This window comes from Corvus cornix, chromosome 11, assembly GCF_000738735.6.
Source record: "Corvus cornix cornix isolate S_Up_H32 chromosome 11, ASM73873v5, whole genome shotgun sequence".
Classification (NCBI taxonomy): Eukaryota; Metazoa; Chordata; class Aves; order Passeriformes; family Corvidae; genus Corvus; species Corvus cornix.
In genome coordinates this window covers 7,525,159-7,549,198 of record NC_046341.1, presented here as the reverse complement: position 1 = coordinate 7,549,198, position 24,040 = coordinate 7,525,159, and the positions used below count along the sequence as shown (strand labels likewise).

General features: G+C 41.1%; 1 protein-coding gene and 1 non-coding gene across 8 annotated transcripts in view; both read left to right on the top strand.

The window, feature by feature from the left end:
• The window catches only part of CNOT1 (CCR4-NOT transcription complex subunit 1), a 56,063-nt gene that overhangs the window by 28,430 nt on the left and 3,593 nt on the right, over positions 1–24,040 (top strand). The window contains exons 19-44 of one of the 7 annotated variants that reach the window (XM_039558271.1): positions 85–213; positions 1,353–1,477; positions 2,290–2,576; positions 3,436–3,514; positions 4,748–4,978; positions 6,251–6,391; positions 7,077–7,256; positions 8,330–8,446; positions 8,880–8,990; positions 9,596–9,673; positions 9,992–10,169; positions 10,662–10,792; positions 11,137–11,433; positions 12,929–13,069; positions 13,162–13,266; positions 13,826–13,945; positions 14,770–14,964; positions 16,721–16,863; positions 17,461–17,569; positions 17,657–17,826; positions 18,941–19,172; positions 21,182–21,430; positions 22,019–22,182; positions 22,456–22,573; positions 23,050–23,151; positions 23,404–23,577. In XM_039558271.1, coding sequence (XP_039414205.1) covers positions 85–213; positions 1,353–1,477; positions 2,290–2,576; positions 3,436–3,514; positions 4,748–4,978; positions 6,251–6,391; positions 7,077–7,256; positions 8,330–8,446; positions 8,880–8,990; positions 9,596–9,673; positions 9,992–10,169; positions 10,662–10,792; positions 11,137–11,433; positions 12,929–13,069; positions 13,162–13,266; positions 13,826–13,945; positions 14,770–14,964; positions 16,721–16,863; positions 17,461–17,569; positions 17,657–17,826; positions 18,941–19,172; positions 21,182–21,430; positions 22,019–22,182; positions 22,456–22,573; positions 23,050–23,151; positions 23,404–23,577 — 4,106 coding nt within the window. Of the gene's footprint in view, positions 1–81; positions 229–1,352; positions 1,478–2,289; positions 2,577–3,435; positions 3,515–4,747; positions 4,979–6,250; positions 6,392–7,076; positions 7,257–8,329; positions 8,447–8,879; positions 8,991–9,595; positions 9,674–9,991; positions 10,170–10,661; positions 10,793–11,136; positions 11,434–12,928; positions 13,070–13,161; positions 13,267–13,825; positions 13,946–14,769; positions 14,965–16,720; positions 16,864–17,460; positions 17,570–17,656; positions 17,827–18,940; positions 19,173–21,181; positions 21,431–22,018; positions 22,183–22,455; positions 22,574–23,049; positions 23,152–23,403; positions 23,578–24,040 lie in introns of all 7 variants that reach the window. The other 6 variants (XM_039558268.1, XM_039558267.1, XM_039558270.1 and 3 more) reach the window with 6 other exon arrangements.
• On the top strand, positions 7,762–7,900 carry LOC120410635. The gene has a single exon (XR_005602931.1). It is a non-coding gene; the product is annotated as a small nucleolar RNA SNORA46 (small nucleolar RNA).

Sequence of the window (24,040 nt, the reverse complement as noted above, 5' to 3'; positions counted from 1 at the left end):
TTGGAAATGACAAGTGTTAGGAAAAGTGGTAAGTGGGTACTGTGAGGGTGCAACTGAGATGACCAGTTGTTTGTTTTTCAGTAGGTGGTCTTACTACGGGTAGCCTGACTGGCATAGGAACTGGAGCCCTGGGCCTTCCTGCGGTGAACAATGACCCATTCGTGCAAAGGAAGCTGAGCACATCTGGACTGAACCAGCCTACATTCCAGCAGAGTAAGATGAAACCTTGTAAGTGGTAGTGTTGTCTGTGGCTGTGAAGTGTGACTGTGGTCTGCAATTAATCTGTGTTTCCTTCAGGGGAAGCTTGGATCTGTAGGTGGTAAATGTTAGAAGTGTGGCTCTTGTATTATTATATTAGTCTGAAAAAGGTGCTTCTAAGCTTGTATCCTAAAAGTTTGCCAAGTGGCTGGGGGGGGGGGGGGGGGGCGTTAAAAAAGACCTGCTAGCATAAAAATGTGTTATGGATTTGCATGAATATGTGTTTCTGTCCTTTATCTGCTGTGCTGTGTTTTGAACAAAAATTGTTGTCCTGCTCTTGACAGAGAATTGTATGCGTCTGGTACCAGGGTGTTTTTTGTTTAGTTTGTAACAAGGTTAAACCTGGGTAAGGTCCTATTGCAGCAGAGAACTTGACAGGTGAAGCAGTGAAATAGACTGCAACATTGGATACAAATCAGACTAACAAAAGTTGGTGGGAAGGTAGTTTTTGAAAGGAATGATTTGGTTCCTAACACTAAGCCATTATCCTTAACTCATTTATGCCTCTGCAGCATGCTCACAGTGAGATGTTGAAGCAGTCAAATGGTCAGGAAGCACAGCCATACGCTAAACCTTCCGCATTGCTGTTACGGAAGAGCTATCAAAGAAGCCATATGCAATAACAGCAAAGTTACCTATCTCTACAGATGTACAGTGGAGGTGGCTGTAATCACCACTGGTTTATATTTTGGGTCTTGAACATTCAATATAAACTTGCTGGAAGCTCACTGGCTGGCCTGAAAGTTTGTGTGCAAGTTTGTGTGCATGTTAGTGTTGTGTAGCATGCCTTATTCTAGTCTGTTCTGTGTTCAGTTATTTAGTTGTCAGTTGAGGTTAGCTTGGGATACAGTGGGTTCTACAAGTATAGCAATGTGAGGTTAATGCTATCTTAGGATGCAGTTTTTGGAATAAATACAGCATATTGAAAACAGATTTTAAAATAGCAATTCCTGTCTACTGGAAAGGTTAAATATCCCACTCTTCAGAAGAATTAGCGGTTCTGTAGAGATTGGTGAAGAGTTGAAAAGGACTAGATGAAATCCTGACTGTGTGAAGTTGTCCTGAGTGTGATACCTGTTCCCTTTTTTTAACAGCTGACTTATCTCAGGTGTGGCCAGAGGCTAATCAGCACTTTAGCAAAGAAATAGATGATGAGGCAAACAGCTACTTCCAGCGTATTTACAACCATCCACCACACCCAACCATGTCTGTGGATGAGGTGAGTTCCCTTCTGTAGCAGTTACAGCACCTGTCCAGAGACTTGGAATAAAGTTGATCATAATTATTCCTTCTTGTATTAGTTTCAGTGGGAAATAATAAAGGGATCCGGGTAGATGCTAGCAGCATTGCTTTTTGTTTGGTTGAAGTTGTTTTCACAGTAAACTTGCAGTTGATCATTACATTCAGCTTTGACTTCTCTGGACTGAAGACTTTAGATGTCTAATTAACACTCCGAAAATGCTGTGAAGTGGGAAGGATTCAGTGTAGTGTGGAAGCTTTTGTGTTGAATATAAGTGTTAAAGAGTGCCTTTAAATAGTCTGTATAAATTATAATAAATGTATTTTGTTTTAAACTATGTAAAAATGACTACAAGATCCAGATATATGTGTCCCAAGTTCTACCTTCTGAGCTTTTGATAATTATTTTTGTTAGTCTCTATGAGAGTAATTATTGGTCTGATGTACTTACTCTTTGAAGTACTTCAAATTTACTTTAATATATTTGCATGTTTATAAATTATGGAAGACACAACATTATTTTCTTTTTCCTAATTTGAAAGTAATGGAGTAGGCGGTCACAAAAAAGTTTTGTGTGAAGACAGTCACTTAAAGGAGAACTAAAGTCTGAAGAGGAAGCTCATTGTAGTGATGTAGTGTCTGTCTGCTGGCTAAAAATGAAGCAGTTACTTTGCAGTTCAACTTGTGGTAGCACAACGTACCTTAGTAGTTGCAAACACTCACGAAACATGAAGATGGGAAAGGGCTGAAATAAAGCAAATCTGTTGGTAACAGTTTCCAATTTCTTTGCAGGTCTTGGAAATGCTGCAGAGGTTTAAGGACTCCAACATTAAACGGGAACGAGAAGTGTTTAACTGCATGCTGAGGAACTTGTTTGAGGAATATCGTTTCTTTCCCCAGTACCCAGATAAAGAGCTGCACATAACAGCCTGTCTCTTCGGGGGCATAATAGAGAAAGGACTGGTTACTTATATGGCATTGGGCCTGGCCCTGCGCTATGTTCTTGAAGCCCTACGAAAGCCTTTTGCATCCAAAATGTACTATTTTGGTATTGCTGCACTAGATAGATTTAAAAATAGGTGAGTGTGGGTTTTGGTACACTTCTAATAGTGCCTGTGTTGTCTTGTGAACCTTGAACCTGCTCTGATCATGCAGTACAAGATTGCACATCTCAACTTTGGGAATTCTTCAAAGATACGCTGAAAAAGAACTGAAACAACATGAGTGAATGTGCTAGTTAAAGGGTAACCTTTCTAAATTAAAATGCTCGGTGTGGTACCTGTATAAATGTGGGACAAACTGAGATGCTGAAACTACTTAGACTCTATAAAAATCATTGAAGTGTTGAGTTAGATGAAGTAACTAACAGCTTGTTAGAAGTGGGGTAAATGTAGTTACTCTTCAGAGGTGCTTTCCAGTGGAGTGCCATTTACACTGTTCATTACTGAAGGACTGACTAGGAACTAAGCTCTGGAACTTCACTTTTACGCAGAAATCTCAAGTATAGCTAAATAATCTCAAAGAGTTCTTTCTCAAAACTTCTAATGAATTGCAGATGGAGATTCTGGGTGTGAGGTGTGCTCTGGTTTGCTATTTAAAATGCACTGAGCCAGACTACAAATTACTTATCCAGTAATCTTGTTGCAAACACTGAATATAAATGCAGTTGTGTACCAGGTCAGAAGTATAGAGATGTGGGAAAAGATGAGTTGCTGTGAATAAATCTTGTGCTTTAATGTTAAATTAATTCATTTTAAATAGATTTTGCAACAAAAAAGTATTTTGTAGGAAATGCTTTGTTCATAGAATAGCTGCTGTAAGGATTCCAGAAGTATTCTGTGGTGCAGTATGGAAATGGCATACCTGATATTTGTTTCTTTGTAATACTGTTTCTGATGTGGGCTTATGCTTCTGACTAATGCGTGTTCTGTCTGACAGATTGAAGGACTATCCCCAGTATTGTCAGCACTTGGCTTCTATTAGTCACTTTATACAGTTCCCGCATCATTTACAGGAGGTGAGTGTGTCTGTAAGCAACACTAACTTTCTATGATGTTAAATTCTTTAGAGAAAATTTCTGTTTTCCTTTGGAAATGCAGTCTCGTCTGTCATTATTTTAGACCATGTACATCCACAGAATCAAATGCCTTTTCTTAAAGGTTTTTCTCTGGGGCAGGGTAGGCAGGTGAAGGTGCCTCTCTGGTGCCTTTCCTGTTTCCATAAATCTGTTCGGGTTGCTTATGTTGAAATAGCTACCTGAATGTAACTGCATGATCAACTGATGCACTTGTCCATGCATGAAGGTTTTGAAGTGCCTCGGTGGATTCATATTCCACTCCCTTAAAGATTTGGAGTTTTACTCTAAAATAGAGGTCATTCAGCTGGGTTTATACAGTTTCATACTTTGACCTGGTAAAATAGTCCAGGAAAAATTTCTTTCCTGAAGGTCTGATGAGAGCCATGGGAATACCTTGTTGTCCAAAGCAGTGTTCATTCTATAGTGTCTGCCTTGAAGGTGCTTTTATTGGTAGAAATAACTAATCCCAGTGGCAGAGCTGAAGAGCATGAGCTAAATAAGGAAAAATGTTCAGCTCTACCATTAAGGTAGAGGCTCATACCCGAAGCTGCAAAGTCCAGTAGCAGTCTTGGTTTCACTAACAGCTTTGAGGCTGTATCCCTTAAGTGACAGTCTGATGTTTCCAGTTTCGGGAAATGTATAGCGGGGGGAAAACTGCTATGGAACTATTTCAGAGGATGCAATATCTGAAAGTTGGCTGTTTTCAGAACTGTGGTTTTGCTTATTAATGGTGAGTTCAGACTATTCTATGTGGCTATTCGAGTCCTTGCAGAAGACTTCTTACCTGGTTTTGTAGTCTGCTTCTTGATATTCACATATTGCTTTTAGGCTCTTTCTCTTCTTTTATTCTGCTGTTCCAGGCCTGGAGGGATAGGGATCGAGTTTTTTTTAGGTAGTGCTCCATAAAATTTTTAACGTGTTTGGTCTTGTGATGCTTGACATCAGCTTGTTGAGGCTAGAGGTAGAAGAGAGGTTCCTCTCCAGTAAGAAAGTCAATAGTGACAAGATGTGCTTCATCAGGGTATACAGTTGTATTTGCAGATTCCTTTATGGCATGAATGTCAATTATTTTAATGAGTGTTGGGAAACCTTTATAGTGCTCCTGCTAAAAATCAGTCTATAGTTCTGTTGCTGTATGTGAAATTTTGTATGTGCTTGTTCATCCTATTTTAGTACATAGAATACGGACAGCAATCCAGAGATCCTCCTGTGAAGATGCAGGGTTCAATCACCACCCCTGGAAGTATTGCACTTGCCCAGGCTCAGGCCCAGGCCCAGGTTCCAGCAAAAGCTCCTCTTGCTGGCCAAGTCAGCACTATAGTGACCACCTCAACCACCACCACCGTTGCAAAAACCATTACAATCACCCGACCAACTGGAGTCAGCTTCAAGAAAGATGTGCCGGTGAGCATTGTGTCATTGTGCCCTTCCCAGAGAGGCACAGGTGTTCAGCTGCTGCTCTGGACTGACAAAATCTGTTTTAATTTGTGTACTACAGATTTTCAAACAGTGATTTTTAGATTTAAAGCATGTAACCTTTTAAAATATGACCCAACATTTTTGTAGAGAGAAGGCATTTTTCATCATTAAACAACCCAATTACTTTGAGGTCAAGTTGAAATGTGTTCTTGGGGCTGTAATTATCAAGACAATTACAGAACCATAATTTCTGTTAATGACTTGCAATAGGACTCTTAAAATAGTTGGCAGCTGCTATTCTGCTTGGGACTTAAGAACACTTACTGCACCCATCTGACCTCGCAGTAGTTAGAACTGCATTAGGTTTTTCACAAATGTGGTCATTTGTGTAAACAACTCTGAACTGCTTGTTGGAGTTACTACACTGTTGGCAGACAGACAGAAGTGGCTATTGCACAGAAAGTTTTGGGGCACACTTGGTCCCACGGTATGCCGAGGATGGGCAGTGAGTGCTGTTCCTGTATGATGGCTGATGCACTGGAAAGTCGAGCCTTTCTGCTTGGGACCTTTGTCTTTGAATAGTTCTCTGTAAAGGAGGCAAAAGCCAAACACAGCTACCAAGTGTTGTGAATAAACTTGGGGGGACAGTTCTTAGTGTAGCTATTAATGTCTTTCATACCTGATTACATCATGTGGAAACTTGTTACTTTGAGGTGTTTGTTCTCCCATTTTAAACTCCAGTCAGGACTGATACTTAAAACTGCTTCTCCTTTTTCCTTAATCTCGGTGTACCAGGTGCTAAAGCCCTGGGGTTCAGACCTGCAGCTGTAGGGACCAGAATCACAATCTGTTGACTTCAGTTGACATGCTGTCTCAGAATGAACTTCTGGGTCCTTCCCAAATCAGCACTGAAGTGCTCCTGGAGACTCCCTGTTGTGTTAAGTGCTGCTGTGTTTTTTCTCCAAGCTATAATTGTACACAGGCATAAAGGCCTAAAGGGTGCCATTGCAGTGGCACCTATTATATGTGCATGTAGAGGCTTTTTGTGCAGCAGCATTCTTCTGCTGAGTATTGATCATCATTTTTAGAATATAGAAATCATTTGGCTCCTTTAGAGTGCTGCTGAAAATGAATCTGAGACAGTAGATGTCCCCTGATAAAGCTCAATTCTATTTTTGCTTGACAGAACAGAGCAAAAGTTTCTTTTGATGTCACCTCTAGGTATTGTTTACGCTTAACTTTTTGTTCTCCCTCCAGCCTTCCATTAATACTACCAACATAGATACGCTGTTAGTAGCAACAGATCAAACAGAGAGGATTGTGGAACCTCCAGAGAATGTCCAGGAAAAAATTGCTTTCATCTTCAATAATCTGTCTCAGTCAAATATGACACAGAAGGCAAGTATGAAAGAATGCTAGTAAAAATAATTTTTATACTCTTCATGGTTTTTTTATATATTCATTTTTAAGTGTGGGCTGATGATATTTCTAAAAAAATTTAACTTTAAAAACTTCAGGATGGAACACATTGTAAAGAAATTATGGTTTCCAGTGCTTTCTGCTTGAACATCTTTGGAGATAAAATTTTCCAGGGAGAAGAGAGATGGGTAAAAGATACCTGTTCTTAATCTTGAATAAACATTCACATCATAAATGAATTGGGTACCGTTAAATGTTGCAAGATTAAGCTCTGGTATTTCAAGCAGAAATTAAGGGAATTTTTCTGAGCTAGGGGAGGTGTACAGTCCTGCTGCCACCTGTGCTATTGTCTCGTGGATGGATGGCTTGAACTTGTAAGGTGACAACATTTATTTCCAGTTGTCTGGTAAAAAGCTGGGAAGTGAAGGAGAGGTGAATTGTTACGCCTTGCTGATTTCATGCTTGAGTCCTTACTGGGTGACCAGATCTTTGGATAATGAGACACTGATTTCAAATATTTATCTTTTTTTTGTAGAAAAACAACCTTAGTGTTAGAAGCAACTGACTGACCATATACTGTGTGTTGGTCAGACCTGACCCTGGAATGTTTTGATTATCTTCTCATCTGTTCTGTGATGTGCTTTGTCTTTTGGTTTGACCACAGGTGGAAGAATTGAAGGAAACAGTGAAAGAAGAGTTCATGCCTTGGGTATCACAGTATCTTGTGATGAAAAGAGTCAGTATTGAGCCTAACTTTCACAGTTTATATTCAAACTTCCTTGACACGCTTAAGAATCCAGAGTTTAATAAAATGGTTCTGAATGAAACCTACAGAAACATCAAGGTGAGTAGTGCAAGTTTTCTAAAGGCAGCACAGGAGTGTGCTGTTCTCCTCATGCTATTTGCTTGTGTGTTGCTGATCCTCAAATATAGAATATCATTCAAAAATCTACTTTCTAGCTTACCATTAGACTTACAGGTTATCTTTGTGAATACTAGGATTCTTTTCAGTTAGTAACACATGAAAGACTTAAATTGTGTAACAGGAGGACAAATTTGCATTTAAATTCATTTATGTAGGTGGACTTCAAATTTGTGTGATATTTACAAATTATAACCCAGGGGAAAGTTGCTTACGGTCTAGTTGTTTTGTGTGGAGAAAAGTAGAAAGATAAGAAAACCACACTCTGTTCTTTTGGTCCAAGAGGAATAGGGGGGAAAGGGCGTGTTTAGAAAATGGGGGTGTAAAAGCCAAAATTTATTAAGAGTGCTAAGATAATGTGAAGGGGAGAAGGAGGAGGAAGCAGTAGCCCAGAAGTGATGAACAGGTGAAACAAGTTTGTAAAGAAAGCACTATTTTTAAACCTGTCGGTGGAATTTCCTGACCACCATGGGTTACGCTGTAGTGCAAAAGCATCTCCTGGCTCTTGAGAATACAGCTGATCTTGCTCTGTTCAGCTGATGCTCCTCTGAAGTTAAGGAACAGAACTAACAGCAGAATACTTGTTTTATGATTTATGACATGGTGACATGATTTATGTTTTGACATGACAATGAAATGGTTTCCCTGGAAGGTTAAACTGTAGCCTTCAGGTCTGTGATGAGGCATTAAGAGGAAGCACAAGTTACACTTGGCTATGGGAGTAGTTGTAACAGTCTCAGCAGAGTAGAAGGTAAGGTCTGGGAAAGCGTCATTGTTTTGATCCTTTTAAAGAAAGGAGTGTTGCAGTCATTACAGTGCAGATTTGCAGGGTGCTGCCTTGAAGTGAAAGCTGTTCAAGTATCTCTCTAATGTGACTGAAGCTCAGAACTTAATGTTCTAAAATTTTGCCTTCATTCAGATCAGCTGTTGGATTTGGTTTGGAGTCTGATTATCTTCTACTTGTTGCTCGAGATGCCTTTTTTATTTTTTGGTAGGTGCTATTGACATCAGATAAAGCTGCAGCCAACTTCTCAGACCGTTCCTTGTTAAAGAACCTTGGTCACTGGCTGGGAATGATTACAATGGCTAAAAATAAGCCCATCTTGCACACGGTGAGCTGCTGTCTTTACAGATTGCCTTGGCATGAATTGGGTGAATTGGTATGCTGTTATGCAGTAGCACAGGCTATTTGGGAAATCTTACCACCTTTCTGGTGCCTCTTTTATGTGCCAAGTACAAAGTATGACTCCATATTATTTAAGGTTATATAAGACTTCTAAATATTTTTTTAATATCAGAGAAGTTAGTAGCTACATTTATTTTGGCACAAAATTTAACGTTATTTTGTTAATCCATGTAAAAATGTAGATGTGTAAATCTTTGTTCAGAAGTAACTGCTGCTTAGCAGTGTGTAAAATTCTAGGGCTGTCTTGACTCAGCCTTGCCTGTATCTGAAAAGGAAGCAGTGTGTAAGTGGAATTGTGCAATGTATTTGCTGTTTCCTCCACTTTCATTCCCACTTCAATCGTTGATGGTATTTTTCAGGATTTGGATGTGAAGTCGCTACTGCTGGAAGCATACGTTAAGGGACAGCAGGAATTGCTTTATGTGGTGCCATTTGTTGCCAAAGTCTTAGAATCCAGTGTCAGGAGTGTGGTAAGTGTCTTTGTACAAACACAGGTATTGCTCAAGTGGCAAAATATTGCAGGAAGTAATTAGCTTTTGTCACATAATGAACACTGATTAAATTCTGTGGAGAGCAAGAAAAGGAATGTAAGAGCTTAAAGTGGTTTTATTTGGAGGGAAAGTACACGGCCCTGTGTTTTTGCAGCATAAATAGGTGGTGTTAGCTGAAGTGTACTGTGGTATCCCTGAACAGATCTCTATTGAGAAATGGAAGGATGCCATTGAAGAGGTTCTAGGATATATTTATTCTTAGATTTTTTTTTTTTTTTCATTTCTTCTGCCCACTTTGGTCTTGATCATCTTGTTAATTCTGCTTGACATAGAACTGATCTCTCAAGAAGGACCAGATCGTTGTGTTTCCAGTTTTTCACTTAGGTTCCTAGTGTATTTCCAGTTATACTGAATTACTGGAATAATTATTACCAATATACTAAATTCAACTCTAACCATAGCTGTACAAAGGTTTCCACAGCTGTATGTACACATAGCTGCTTGTGTTTCAAACATTTCCAGTCATATATTATCCAGATGATTCAAGAAGTTTGTGTAATACTGCTCTCTTCTTTCTCTTGTAGGTCTTCAGACCTCCAAACCCATGGACAATGGCCATTATGAATGTTTTAGCTGAGCTACATCAAGAACATGATCTAAAAGTAAATTTCTGTTGTTTTTTTGTTCCTGTAGCTACTGAGTGTGAGGTTTTCTTGACATACTGGTCAAGAAGGATGTTGTGAAGGACCAAGCAGCCCTTCTCACTGCTTTAGCATGAGGAGATTGCTTGGACATTGATAATTTGGTAGAATTGGGTGAAACTCTTCTCCACGTGGTCAGCAAGATAGTTGTGTAATCCTCAGTCACTATTAATCTCTGAAAGGGTTGTGGATGGAATGGGGAGCTTGGGAATCAAGTGACCCAGTAGATGTTTTGGGTATTTTCCTTGTGACATGACCTAAACTTGAGTTCTTTTGCAGTTGAATCTGAAGTTTGAGATTGAGGTGCTCTGCAAGAATCTTGCGCTAGACATCAATGAGCTGAAACCTGGAAGTCTCCTGAAAGATAAGGATCGTCTAAAAAATTTGGATGAGCAGCTGTCTGCTCCAAAGAAGGATGTGAAGCAGCCAGAAGAGCTACCACCCATCACAACAACTAGTAAGTACATCTCATGTAGAATCCAGAACCACACTATTGAAGTTCTAATAGGACAGGTTTTGCTATTATAAAATAAAATATGAAGCTACATATACTATTACAACATTCCTGAGTGCTTGGGAGCACTTGGGATAGTTTCATAATAGAAATAGGTGTATAGAGTTTGGAGATGGAAAGGGAATGGAAGCCATCATGAGGACTAATTCTGTATTATATGTGTGTAGCTACTCCTTAGACTCCCTCCTGTTAACAATACACCGGGTGCTAAGGTGTCGTAACAAACAACTCTCTTAAAGTACTGAAGTTACTTTGGAACTATTCATTAGGCAAGTGGAGAATGAAAGTTGCTTGGTAAGTTTAGGAGGTTTCATGATCAAACTACAAAGCTTTTGTTTCTAGGTCATCTCCTGGTTTAAATAAGAATTATATACTTGTGTTATAAGCAGTTGCTTTTCACTAGTGGCTCAATACAAATATACTTGTGTTCTCCAGCTGCTTCTACAACTCCAGCTACCAGCACCACTTGTACAGCCACGGTTCCTCCACAGCCCCAGTACAGTTATCATGACATCAACGTCTATTCTTTAGGAGGGTTGGCTCCGCATATTACTTTAAATCCAACGGTAAGTTTTAGACCCGATTTAGTTTGCTAAAAGAATTTTTACAGCCAGGGTTGATGCAGATCTCAGCTGGTGGGAGCTATCAGGACTTAAGTATAAAAGAAGCCTCTGTGCTCCTTTTGTCCAGTCAGCAGCTCAGCTCTTAAGTCAATCTTTGCATTGTTATTCAGCTCCAACTTGGTTAGAAAATAATAATTTGTCCCAGTTTCAGATTTATCAAATACTGTAATAGCTGCATGGGGAACATGGGAGTATTGCACAGGCTATGACAGTGCACTTATGCAAGTGTCTGGGGTGGGTGGGATTCCAGTGTACTTTGTTCCTTCACCTTTCCTAATCCCCTGCAGATTCCGCTGTTCCAAGCCCACCCACAGCTGAAGCAGTGCGTGCGGCAAGCGATCGAGCGTGCAGTGCAGGACCTCGTCCATCCAGTGGTTGATAGGTCCATCAAGATTGCCATGACGACCTGTGAGCAGATAGTCAGGAAGGACTTCGCCCTGGACTCGGAGGAGTCACGGATGCGTGTGGCCGCTCACCACATGATGCGGAACCTGACTGCTGGGATGGCCATGATTACCTGCAGGGAGCCTTTGCTGATGAGCATAGCTACCAACTTGAAAAATAGCTTTGCTACTGCACTGAGGGTAAGACCCCCATCATTTGAAGTTTATATCCAACTTACAGGACTGTAGGCATCCAGCATTAGCAAATCAATTCTCCACAATGTGGACTTGTTAATTAATTGCACGGCTTAACTAGCATGGGGATGAATTCTCTGGGTAGAAGTTTAGTGACTCTTGCAGAATTACAGTGAAAAAAGTACGTTGAGATTACAGGTCATGTCAAACACTCTTAAACTGGGATGGTGGATCTTATACTGCGTGGCACACAAACTTCCTCACTATCTTTTTATTTTGCCTCAGTGTTATCTCCAGTTCAATCCAATCATGGAAGCCTTGGAGACGTGAACTTTCTGCAGGGTTTGAGGCAGAAAAGCTAAAGTGGGGAGGACTAAATTGATTTTGGTGGTATCTTGGACTGTTTCAGCATGCATGCTTCAGGCAGATTTTATTTACTTGTGCTGTTAGCAGATAGGTAGTTCAGACTGTTTTGCACAGCTTGTGAATTCATTGGGTTTTCTAGAGGCTATTTTCAGGTCTCTTCATGAGGAAAGTTCGAGCTAAACTCTGTGGAACAGCTTCTGAACTACTGACCACAATAGCAGCTACCATCCAGAATTCTTGCCATCAGTTGCCTTGCTCAGGCATAAGAGCACAAGGATCTTGGGAAGATCAAGACACAGCTGTACTTTCAGCAATTAGAAAAGAGTCAGGTTTTTTATCCTTGAAGACATATGACGTTGGTACAAATCCAGCTTTAATCCAAGGAAAATTTTTAAGGGATAATGGTAGAAAGCATTTTGTTGCAGAAAAGGTGCCATATGAGATACCTAAAAATTCTTACCTGGCTTATTGTTATGAAGTGATTTAACAGAAGTAGTGTAATTCTCAGGAATTAATGAAAGAGGGGTAGCTCTTAACAGATAAGGAAGTCCAAGTAGATGGGGCAGGCTGCCTTTATAGATGTATTCCATTTCTAGTGGAAGTTGCTGCTTTGCACCCTGGAAAATAAGTGCATCTCTTCAGGGTTCTCATAAAGCAGACTCTGAGAAGGAAGGAAGAAAATCTGATTCCCTATCAGAAATGGAACCCACTGAAAAAGGCTTAGGTCTGCTGTTTTGTACCATTAGTGCTGCGCCTTTATATCTTCCAATTACAACCTAGGAAGTAGGGAAACTTCTACTGTGATGCAAAGCCTTCCCTGCATTAGCATCATTCTGTGTGTCTGTCTAAAGCAGGGCTTTATTTCTGTGCCCTAGAGATGAGTAGGTGGAGAAGATGGAGAACTCCTGCTGTTTTGTTCCTTGTTAAAAGTCTTTACTGTCATCTTGCCTACATGTTTTATTCAAAGCTATGCAAAATTAAATTTAATATTATATATTCTATGGGAAGGGAGTGTGATCCTAAGAGCATTCCTTTTTATTGCTGGTGTTCTGTATAGGCAGTGGTGCAGGTTTTAAGGCTAGTAATATACAGGGAAAATTTTCATCCTTCACTGATTTATTGTGATTTTCAATAGGCAGCCTCCCCACAGCAGAGGGACATGATGGAGCAGGCAGCTGCCCAGTTAGCACAGGATAACTGTGAGCTTGCCTGCTGCTTTATCCAGAAGACAGCTGTGGAAAAGGCAGGCCCTGAGATGGACAAGAGGCTCGCAACTGTAAGTATGGGACTGTTGTCTTCTAGAAGTATTATATGTGCTCATACACATCCAGAAGGGTGTCTAAAACTCAGTGTTTGTGTTTTTCCCAGGAATTTGAGCTCAGAAAACATGCTAGGCAGGAGGGGCGTCGGTACTGCGATCCTGTTGTGTTAACGTACCAGGCTGAGCGGATGCCAGAACAGATCAGGTTAAAGGTGAGTTCTGTTCTGATGCCACTCTTCTCTCCCTCCTGATAAGGAAAAGTGGATGGCACAGTGTCAGCTGAGCAATTGTATATTGTTAGTCTTGCCTAACAGTGCAGCTGCTATTATCTTGATTAGTATGGAAACACATAAATACGTTATTCCAAAATGAGTATTTATATCATTTTCTCAATTCCTTGAGTCTCTTTTTCTGTGCAGTTCCTCTCACTAAAAGATGGCTCATCTGTTTTGTTGTCTTTATATTTTGTTTTCTTTTGTCTCCTTTGTATTTTCTTCCTTGAAAGGGCATACCATGTGCTTTCAGCAGAGCATTTCCTCAGTATTCAGTTATTTCTGTTTCTGGGAATGTGAGTTTTGTTTTTAGAGCAAAATACCCCTGTTAGGAGGAGGTATGGCAGGAGAGATAGGACCTCAGTGCAGAGCAGCTGAATCCTACTCGATGTCTAGGCCACTCTGTTTAAGAGTAGCTACCTGTTATACAAGCTGCCCTCATTTTTTACGGCCTCAGTGCTTATCAGTGAGATTAATGCCCATTCTTTTCTTTGCAAAGGTTGGAGGTGTGGACCCAAAACAGCTGGCTGTTTATGAAGAGTTTGCACGCAATGTCCCTGGCTTCTTGCCCACCAATGACTTAACTCAGCCTACAGGATTCTTGGCTCAGCCTATGAAGGTAGAGGTTTCTGAATTAACCAGCTTGAGAGTTCTATAGCCCTTTTGGAGACTGTTGCAGAACTTGTGTTTTTGTTAGAAGGACTCATAAGAGCCAAGTGTTCGTATTGCTTGGGGACAGTGGTTAAAAAAATGGATTAGTTCTAGTGAGAAAGTAATGGCAGCATAAAACTTCCATCCAGTCTTAGGGGCTTGTAACCCAAACTGGGACAAGGTATGCAGCTTATGATTACTACATGTAGTTTTAGTAGCAGTGAAGCATTTTATTCAAATCTTAGGTTACTTTTGCAGGAAGGTCATGGATGGCAAGTCTGAATTATAAGATCATTAACAAGTTTTTTCATGCATAAGGCCTTATTGACAGAACAAGGGGGAATGGCTTCAAACTGAGAGAGGGCAGGTTTAGATTAGATGTTAGGAAGAACTTCTTCCCTGGGTGGGTGGTGAGGCACTGGAAGAGGTTATCCAAAGAAGCTGTGGATGGCCTATCCCTGAAGTGTTCAAAGCCAGGCTGGGTGGGACTTTGAGCAACCTGCTCTAGTGGAAGATGTCCCTGCCCATGGCAGGGCAGTTGAAACAAGATAGTCTTTAAGGTCCTTCCAACCCAAACCATTCTGTGATTCTGAGTGATAGAGTTGTTTGCTGGTTATTTTCACAACTTAGTTTGCTCATTTGTGTGGACTTAAAATGCCAGCATTACAAACCACAGGACTGTAGAGGTCCAAATTCTGGATGCTATAATTCCTGAAGGAGAAGAGCCAGTCAGTATTTAAATGTTGCAAATGCAATCCTTGCAAAAATCACTGATTCTCACTTTCTCTTAAGCAGCAAGCTTGGGCTACAGATGATGTAGCACAAATTTATGACAAATGTATGACAGAACTAGAGCAGCACCTGCAGTCCATTCCACACACCCTGGCCATGAATCCTCAAGTTCAAGCGTTGCGTAGCCTCTTGGAGGCAGTGGTAGTGGCTCGGAACTCCCGGGATGCTATTGCTGCACTTGGACTACTGCAGAAGGTGGGTGTTGACAACTTCTCTCTGTAGCAACTTGCTTAGAGTTTATTACTCCCGTGGCTCATGGATTGTCTTGCTGGTGACCTTGTTTCTTCATGCATCCTGTGGAACTTGCTTGGTGAACAGTACTGAACTGTTGTCTTTGGAAATCCAGTAAATAAGATTGGGAGGGAGCCGTTTTGTCCATTTAGGGTGTTGTGCATACGGTGTCAAGACTGCTGTGAAAGAAGCAGGTGTACGGAATCCTGGGACTTAACGGTTTTGTTCAGATGTGGCAAGTAGAGAGCTGTTGCAGTCCAGAGTAGTCTGATTTCAAGATGATTTGGAGGCTAAAAAGGTGTTTGAACTGCCCTTGTAGATAGATAATATTGAGCATAATACTGGATTTCTAGTGGCGCACTTGGGGAGTTTATTTTGCAGTAACTGATAAATGACTGTGTGGGGTAGGCTGACCCTGGCCAGCTGCCAAGCATCCATCCAGCTGCTTTCTCTTTCTGCTTTGCTGCAGGACAGGGAGAAAACACAGGCAACACTAGATGACATTTGTTCAGATTATGACAGTTTAGTAGGGAAAGTAAAGGCTGTGTGCACAAATGGAACAAAAATATCTACTTCCCATCAGCAGGCCGATGTCCAGCTAGTCCTCGGAAAGCAGGGCTTCAGCACATGTGACATTTGCCTGCGAAGGCAAACATCAGGACCATGAATGCCCTTTTTCATCCTCCTTTCCCTGAGCTTTTATTGCTGAGCATGATGTCATATGGTATAGAATATCGCTTTATTCAATTTGGGTCAGCTGTCCTGGCAATGTTGCTTCCCAGCCTCTTGTCCATCCACAGCCTACCCACTGATGGGGGAGGCAGAGTGGGAAAGAAAAAGCCTTGATCCTGTGCTAGTGCTGCTCAGCAATTGGCAAAACTGTGGCATGTTGTCAACACTGTTTCAGCACAAATCCAAAGCACAGCACCATATGGGCTACTATGAAGCAAATTAACTCCATCCCAGCCAGAATTTGTAGGCTCTACCAGTGGGAAGTGTTGCAGTGAGCTGATCTGGCATCAGTGCCTGTGTAGTAGTGCAGAACAAGTGACAGACATGGAGAAAAATCCACTTGAGAATAGCGTAAGGAATAGTGAGCTGTCTGCATGAGGATCCGAGAACAGTGCCAAAACAAAAGTAACGGAAAGCTGCAGGGACACTCTTCATTCTTGTCTCCTAGAGCATGTACCTGTTAAAGGATCCCGTCCTGACTAGGACTTGACCAAGTAAATTGTGTTGGCCTTGTAAAACTCATCCTCAATTTGCTGTAAACTAACAGAGATACATCTCTGAGTGCTGTAGCTCTTTCTCTAAGGAACCTGCTCACTTAACCTCTGGCAGGTTCTGTCAGTATTTTCTCAGGTAGTTTTCCATGAGCCATGTGCAGAATTGCTTGAGGAGGCATTGACTTTGGGAAACTGCAGTGCAGCACGAGCTAACACAGTCTGTCATGCTATTTGGTGCACATACAAAGTTAGTGGGGCATTGAGAGACCTGTAGGTTTGTTTGTGGTAGCATAGCTGTGTGCAGTGCATGTATAGATGCCATAGTAGCTGGTAAAATCTCACACAGTCCTTTCAAGAAGTCAGCACGATTACTAAATTGATTTTTTTTTTCACGTCTTTTGAGTCTTCTCGTGATAGCTCTTGCTGATGTAAGGTGCAGAAGATTTGGAAGAGGACTTGTTTTTTCCTCTGCTAACAGGTTGCATCTATTCTAGGCTGTAGAGGGCTTGCTGGATGCCACCAGTGGGGCTGACGCTGACCTCCTGCTCCGCTATCGTGAATGTCACCTGCTGGTGCTGAAGGCTCTGCAGGACGGCCGTGCCTATGGATCTCCGTGGTGTAACAAACAAATCACTAGGTCAGTTACAAGACAACAAGAACATTGATGTAGCTTTGACTGTCTTTTGGGAGTTTCTGTGTTGCTCTGAATTCCCTGCCTGTTAATATTTTGCATTGCTGCTATTTGGATAGACAAAAAATAACTAGCTTTTTTTGTCAAAATTAACTAGATTTTCTGATAATGCTGGTTCATTCCAGGACATGATAGGAATCTTTAGTGGAATAAAGCATTAGGGCATGGTCTGGGCTCCTTTTTTCCTCTTATTTTGCAGAGAATCTCTGTAGGCTGTCACAAACAATGTGACATGGCATATGCCTGTAGCAGAAGCTTCAGCTAGGCAGATCTGCCACTTCATCCTTGGAAGAGGGGCTTCTTATGCTGAATAAACTGAAGCTCTTGAAGGGCTCTTGTGACCAGTTGTGCAGGGTAACAGATGCTTGAGTCTGACTGTTCTGAACTTAAACATAACCTTAGAGAATGCTCTAGAAGAGGCTTCTTTTGAAGCTGGATAACGAATCACAGTGAATGTCACAGTTTCTGAAGTACTAGATTTGAGTTGTTTCACTTAAACTGTGTTGTTGAAGTACACTTTTTAAAAGGAGTCCAATTCTTCAGGTGCCTGATCGAATGCAGAGATGAGTACAAGTACAACGTGGAAGCTGTGGAGCTGCTAATCCGCAATCACCTTGTTAACATGCAGCAGTATGACCTTCACTTGGCTCAGGTAAAGGGAACCTGTTCTTTTAAAGGAGGAGGGATGCACTCAGTCTGTAAGATCTGTGGTTGAACTTTGTCTTTTTTGTGTTGACAGTCCATGGAGAATGGCTTGAACTACATGGCTGTGGCATTTGCCATGCAGTTGGTAAAGATCTTGTTGGTGGATGAGAGAAGCGTTGCCCACGTAACAGAAGCAGATCTGTTTCACACCATTGAGACACTCATGAGAATTAATGCTCATTCCAGAGGAAACGCCCCAGAAGGGTGAGGCTATAGTATTGTGCAATATATTACTTTTTTTGTGCTCATTTATGATTTGCATATTACATAGGCAGTGTCTCTCACAATTCAGTCATACAGCTTTAAACTTTCCCTAGGGCTGCAGTCCTAGTTAATTTAGTTAGTTTAAACTGTCACTCTAATGTAAATGTGCTCATCCTAGTCAAACTAGAGGCAGCTGCAGCATCATGTGAAACTGAATGCTTAAGCAAGAAAATCTTTCTATGCGCTGTGCTCCAAAATTCTGTGGTACTGTGATAAACTTGTTTTGAACTCCTGCTTTATCTCAAATTTATGCAATATTATTCGCTGTTTAAACCTTATATATCTAGGTGTCAGTATGTTAATTTGTTAATCACAAACAATCAAACTGGACAATCCTTTCTGTTTAGAGCTTACAAAGCAATCCTCCATCAGTCTCGCGTGGCTTGTTAGACCAGCAAACTGCCCAAACCATTTGGACAGCAAATGTTGCCACAGCACCTGGAAATACCTGTGGGACTTGTAGGCTTCCTATTTGTAAGATGGAAGCAGTTGTTGCTGGGTTTGAGAAAGACATGGATTAGAGCTTGGAGAACTCTGAATAGCTGTGAGAGCAACCAGCAGCTGGCTGATGGCAGTGGCTCCCATTACCAACACAGCTGCTAATAGGATGTCCCAAAACCAAAGTCCTTTCATCTGCAGTTGGCACGGATAGATTGTCTTTACTGTATGGCTTGACTTTCACTGCAGCCAAATCCAGTGCCCCAGTCAGGCTGTTGAGTACTGGCATCTCACTATCTGGGAGCATTTTAGGGCTCCTGAAGTCTGCAGAAGAGAAGCTGCTTCTAGTCCCTGTGGTGCTTTGTTGCAGCACTCCGCTGTATAAATTGGAATGGAACTTCAAAGCCTGTGTGATTTCAGTGTTCCTTCTTTCATCATAAATGTTTCTGCTTTCATGACTTATTTCTGCTATTCCAGTGAGAACTGAAAGATGCAAAGTTTTAGTATAAGAAATAATTTACTTTCTTTCAGCTCTATTTGACTGAGCTTCCAGTTCCTGCACCTTCTGGGGGAGGAGGAATTCTAACCCAGCTCTTGCTCTGGTCTGTTGCATTAGATTACCCCAGCTGATGGAAGTGGTCCGATCAAACTATGAAGCAATGATTGACCGTGCTCATGGAGGTCCTAATTTCATGATGCATTCAGGAATTTCCCAAGCTTCTGAGTATGATGACCCACCAGGCCTGAGGGAGAAGGCAGAATACCTGCTGAGGGAGTGGGTGAACCTCTACCATTCAGCTGCAGCAGGCCGTGACAGTACCAAAGCATTCTCTGCGTTTGTTGGACAGGTAGAGCTTTTGGAAAGAAAGGTGCTTTTTATTCAACATAAGTAGGGTGTGATGCCCTCCATTTTAAAGCAGTGTTATAACCTGTATTAGGCATCCTTTTGAAACTTCCAGGTGTATGGGAGTTTACTGTCAAAATTCTGTCTGTTTTGATGAAGCCCCTGTCCTCCACCAAATCATGTTCTTCAGATACTGTAGCAACAGGCTGTCACTTCAGACCATGAGTTCTGAGATAAGTTTGGTGGAAAAAGAACTTGAGCTGAGATAGTTCTTGTAAATAGTTCTGTGATGCTCTGTAATGAGCCTTGACTGGTGTTGCTCCTTATGGGTACCAGTAAAAGCTCTGACAGCCTACAGGAGGATGTCACCAGTAGAGATTCAGGTAAATTGTTTCAGATCATGTGAGCAAGGGAATCCTTTTTCAAAATGACATCAATAGTAAGGAAAACCTTGAGACTTCATTAGCTGAAGTGGTACCTAAATTTAAACAATGTCCAGTGTGTCACACTCTGAAGCATCTTAACAGGTGTGGTGAACATCACGTACCATCTGCCTTCTGGGTGTGATAGAGAAGGGAGATGCCTTCAGTAGCCCAGCATGTGTGGTAACAACCCCCCTGTATCTGCAGGCATCTCCCTAAAACTGTGTTCCTTGACTGCAGCTACAAGAAAGCCCCTGATACGGTCTTTTTGCATTGTGTTCTTTTTAAATTTGGGCCACTACCACAGATATGCTGCAGACTTTGCAGCTACTAATGAAAAGAAGCTCAAGCTTCAAAGTATGGGTGAAGACTGTGACTGATACTGTGGGTTTTTTAATTTTAGTGTTCTTGTGTACTGGCTTAGAGACAGCTTTCTGTCTGAGTTCGACTGCATAGAACTTTTTGAATGTTTTTAATAGATACTGTGCTAAACCTACATTTTAAAGAAATATTTTACCTAGTTCCGTGACCTCACATTTTTTACTTTAAATCATGCTTCTAAAGCACACTTCAGAGTAGAGTGCTCACAATTCTTAGTACACTTTTGCCTACTTCACTCTTTATCACACTTACTTGATTACCTTTTGTGTATATTTGATCCGTTTTGAAATAGCAATTTAAATATATTGAAGTGCAGTGTTTATTTACAATTGTTCCCTTACAGGCTTTAGTAATGAGTTCTAAAGGAATATTTTGTAATAACTACATTACATAAGGTTCTATTACTAAAATGACTGCTGAAGTGTTGCTTTCTTCCCACAAGTCTGTAGGACAAGCAGAAGCATAGAACTTTGAAGGCAGATACCTAAGTTCTTTGGGGTTTTTTAGAAAAAAAGTTTATCCAGAAATACTATTAGTTCTCCAGATTGTCTCCAAGTTACCAGTTGTGCTGTTTTTATAGCTTTATGTCTGTGCAGTAGGAGTTTAGAAATAAGATGCTTTATTCAAAACCCACAAGTTTTCTGCAGTGTAATTTGTTTCATTTTGATGGTTCTAATACTGTGGGTAACAAATAAAACTAGGTCTCTGAGGTTTTTTATATGTATTTTATTAAAACAACTCCCCCATGCAAAACAAAAAAGCCCACCCAGTGTTTCTCTGCGTGTAATATTCATGTAAGGAAAATTCACTTTCCAAATGCAATTTGCTTCTACAGAATGTGGCTGCAAAGTAGTGGTGATTCCTGAGCTAGGAGCTGGAGTCTGCCCTTCCCAGAGCTTGTACTCCTCGTGTTCTTCATGCAAGGTTGAATGTTGGTGGCAGAACTGATACTGAAACAGGCTTCTCAGCTCTGCTAGCAGTTGGAAAGATTTGGGATTCAAAAGATTGTATATGAGAATAAATGTGATAGCTAAAATTGTTTTGCCACCCACAGATTCCCTTGCAAACATTAATCTCTCTGGAGAGTATGGCAAAAATTAACTGTGGATGGCAAAAATTAACTGCATTGTAAAGGGTTTGTTGTTTGAAATAAATTGTAAAATGAACTGTCTGTGGTTACAGTGCTGAGGTTTTTTTCTTTCCTGGTTAGATGCACCAGCAGGGGATCCTGAAAACAGATGACCTGATCACCCGTTTTTTCCGTCTTTGCACCGAAATGTGTGTTGAGATCAGCTATCGAGCCCTGGCCGAGCAACAGCACAATCCTGCAGCCAACCCCACTATGATTCGAGCCAAGTGCTACCACAACCTGGATGCCTTTGTGCGACTCATTGCACTGCTGGTGAAGCACTCTGGGGAAGCAACCAACACAGTCACAAAGATCAATCTCCTGAATAAGGTTGGGAATCGTCCTTGTTCTCATTGCATTTAAAGTGTGTTGTCAGCTGTACCTTTGCTGATAAACCTGAGGTGTAGACCTTAATGCTGATGAAGTGTATGATGAGAACTTAGATGGCTTGGTCACTGATAAACTTTTGAGTGAACCACCAAGATGCCAAGTGGCTTTCTTGTTCACAAAGATTTCATCTCAAACCAATCTGAAACTCATCTTTGTGCCTTGAAATGAAAATGTCAGCAGCTGTTGTTTTAAGGTTGTTGATTCCTTAGTGTTTACCTTTATGTTGTGAGGGTCTTGCCTTTGCTCTTACACTACTTGGTTTATGGCTGGATGGTCTGAGGTAGTTAAGACCTTCTGACACTGCCCTCTCAGTCATTGTGACTGTGGTCCAAGGGACAGGGAGAGCAAAGAACAGTGGTTGGGAATTGCTAAAACAAATTGTAATATTCATTTATTTCCAGTAACTTAGGACTTTTCATTCTTGTTAGAATCTACTGCTTTTTTTCTTTTTACTGATGGTTAAAGTATTATCTGTAGTCTGACTTGGAAAGTAATTCTTGCTGTCTTCACGTGTCTTAATCTCTTTAGGTTCTTGGTATTGTGGTGGGAGTTCTTCTGCAAGACCATGATGTTCGGCAGAGTGAGTTTCAGCAACTTCCTTACCATCGCATTTTCATCATGTTGCTGTTGGAATTAAATGCTCCTGAGCACGTGCTGGAGACCATCAACTTCCAGACACTCACAGCTTTCTGGTATGTATTTGGGATTGGCCACAGTGCTCATCCTTTCTTGGTAGGATCAAGGATTTTCACTTAAAGGCTATCTGACTGTTCTTTGTGGTGGCTTAATCACCTTTGGAGTAACTGGTTCTACTGGGACTGACCACTTGCTTGTTTTAGGGAAGATGACTGGTAAAACCCAAGGTGCTCAAATGCCTTTGCTTTTAGGGCTGTGTTTTTCCCTCAATGTTATGAAAAGCAATCTTATTGCTGTGCACTTCTAACCTGCTCTAACTTTTCTTTCAGTAACACATTTCACATCCTGAGGCCTACAAAAGCTCCAGGTTTTGTTTATGCCTGGCTGGAACTGATCTCCCATCGGATATTTATTGCAAGAATGCTGGCACATACACCACAGCAGAAGGTGTGGCTGCAGTTTATCTTTTCTGAATTAAAAAGCTCGCCCAGATGTTTATCTGGTGTGGTGCTGTTTCACATCTCTTGAGGTGCACTAGTAGCATGGCTGTTCTGTTTTTGTTGTCTTCCATATTCACAGCAACCTAACTGCATGGAGGAGAGTCTGTGTGTCAATAACTATGGAACACAGGGTGAATTGAATTTAATAAACATGACTTTATCAATGTCTAGAAGAGCTGAAGCCTTCCTTCTGGGCTACATATTGTCAGCTCAGTATGGCATGTTGAGGGTTCTGGAAACACCTATGGCACAATGATGTGCATCTGAAGGCTTTGAAATGATCTGTGCTGCACTCAGTGCTAGAGCTGGCAGCTGCTAGCTCTTCCATCCAGATTTATATAAAGATTAATCTAATTATAGTTTTGAAATTAAGGTAACTGGTCTTCATTGCATGTTTTCCACCTGCTGTTCTTTTCTTGACAGGGTTGGCCTATGTATGCCCAGTTATTGATCGATCTATTCAAGTACTTGGCTCCTTTCCTTAGAAATGTGGAACTCACCAAACCTATGCAAATTCTTTACAAGGTAAAAAAATGTCAACTAATAGATGCCTCCAATCAGAGTTATCTGAAAGAAGAGGTATTCTGGCAGCAAAATAGAATTACCTGTTGTCTTCTAACTTATATCTTTAAGTTGAATGTAAATTGTGGGGGAAGCAGGCTGCCCTCCCAGATTAGTTTCCTTCTGGTAATGTTAGCCACATGACATAGAATGATGGCTCTCATTGGACAGTTTCAACAGTTACACACCTCTTATATTTAATATTTTATTTCACAGGGCACTCTGCGTGTGTTGCTGGTCTTGTTGCATGATTTCCCAGAATTTCTTTGTGACTACCACTATGGGTTCTGTGATGTGATCCCACCTAACTGTATTCAGCTAAGGAATCTGATCCTGAGTGCCTTCCCACGGAACATGAGGCTTCCAGACCCTTTCACCCCCAACCTAAAGGTAGAACTTACTTAAAGGAGTTAGGTAATAGGAAGCTTTAATGCTCAAAATACTCTCTATCCAGGTTAATATTATCTAATTAAATCTTCAAGTATCTGCTAGGCAACTAATCCTGGAATGATTGGAAGGAAACTTTCTCACGCTGCTAAAGCACTGTCCTGCCTGAGCTGTGCAGGGTAATGGGAGTGAAGCTGCAGTGCTCATTGCCACTGAAGAAGGCTGCTCTTGACTTGTGTGGATGTTTGTACCTTTTGAAACTACCAGACTGTCTGGAGTGTTCATAAGGAGACCGCAAAGGCAGTGACTGAATTTCCCTACGGCCTTCACCCCTGAATTTTTTTATCCTCTCAATTCTTTTAAGACATCATGTAATAAGTTAGCATGCTAGAGATCAAGTTTATTCTGAAATCTGGAAAAATCAAGTGTTGCCATTTCATTGATGGAAGGAAAAGTGATCAACAGC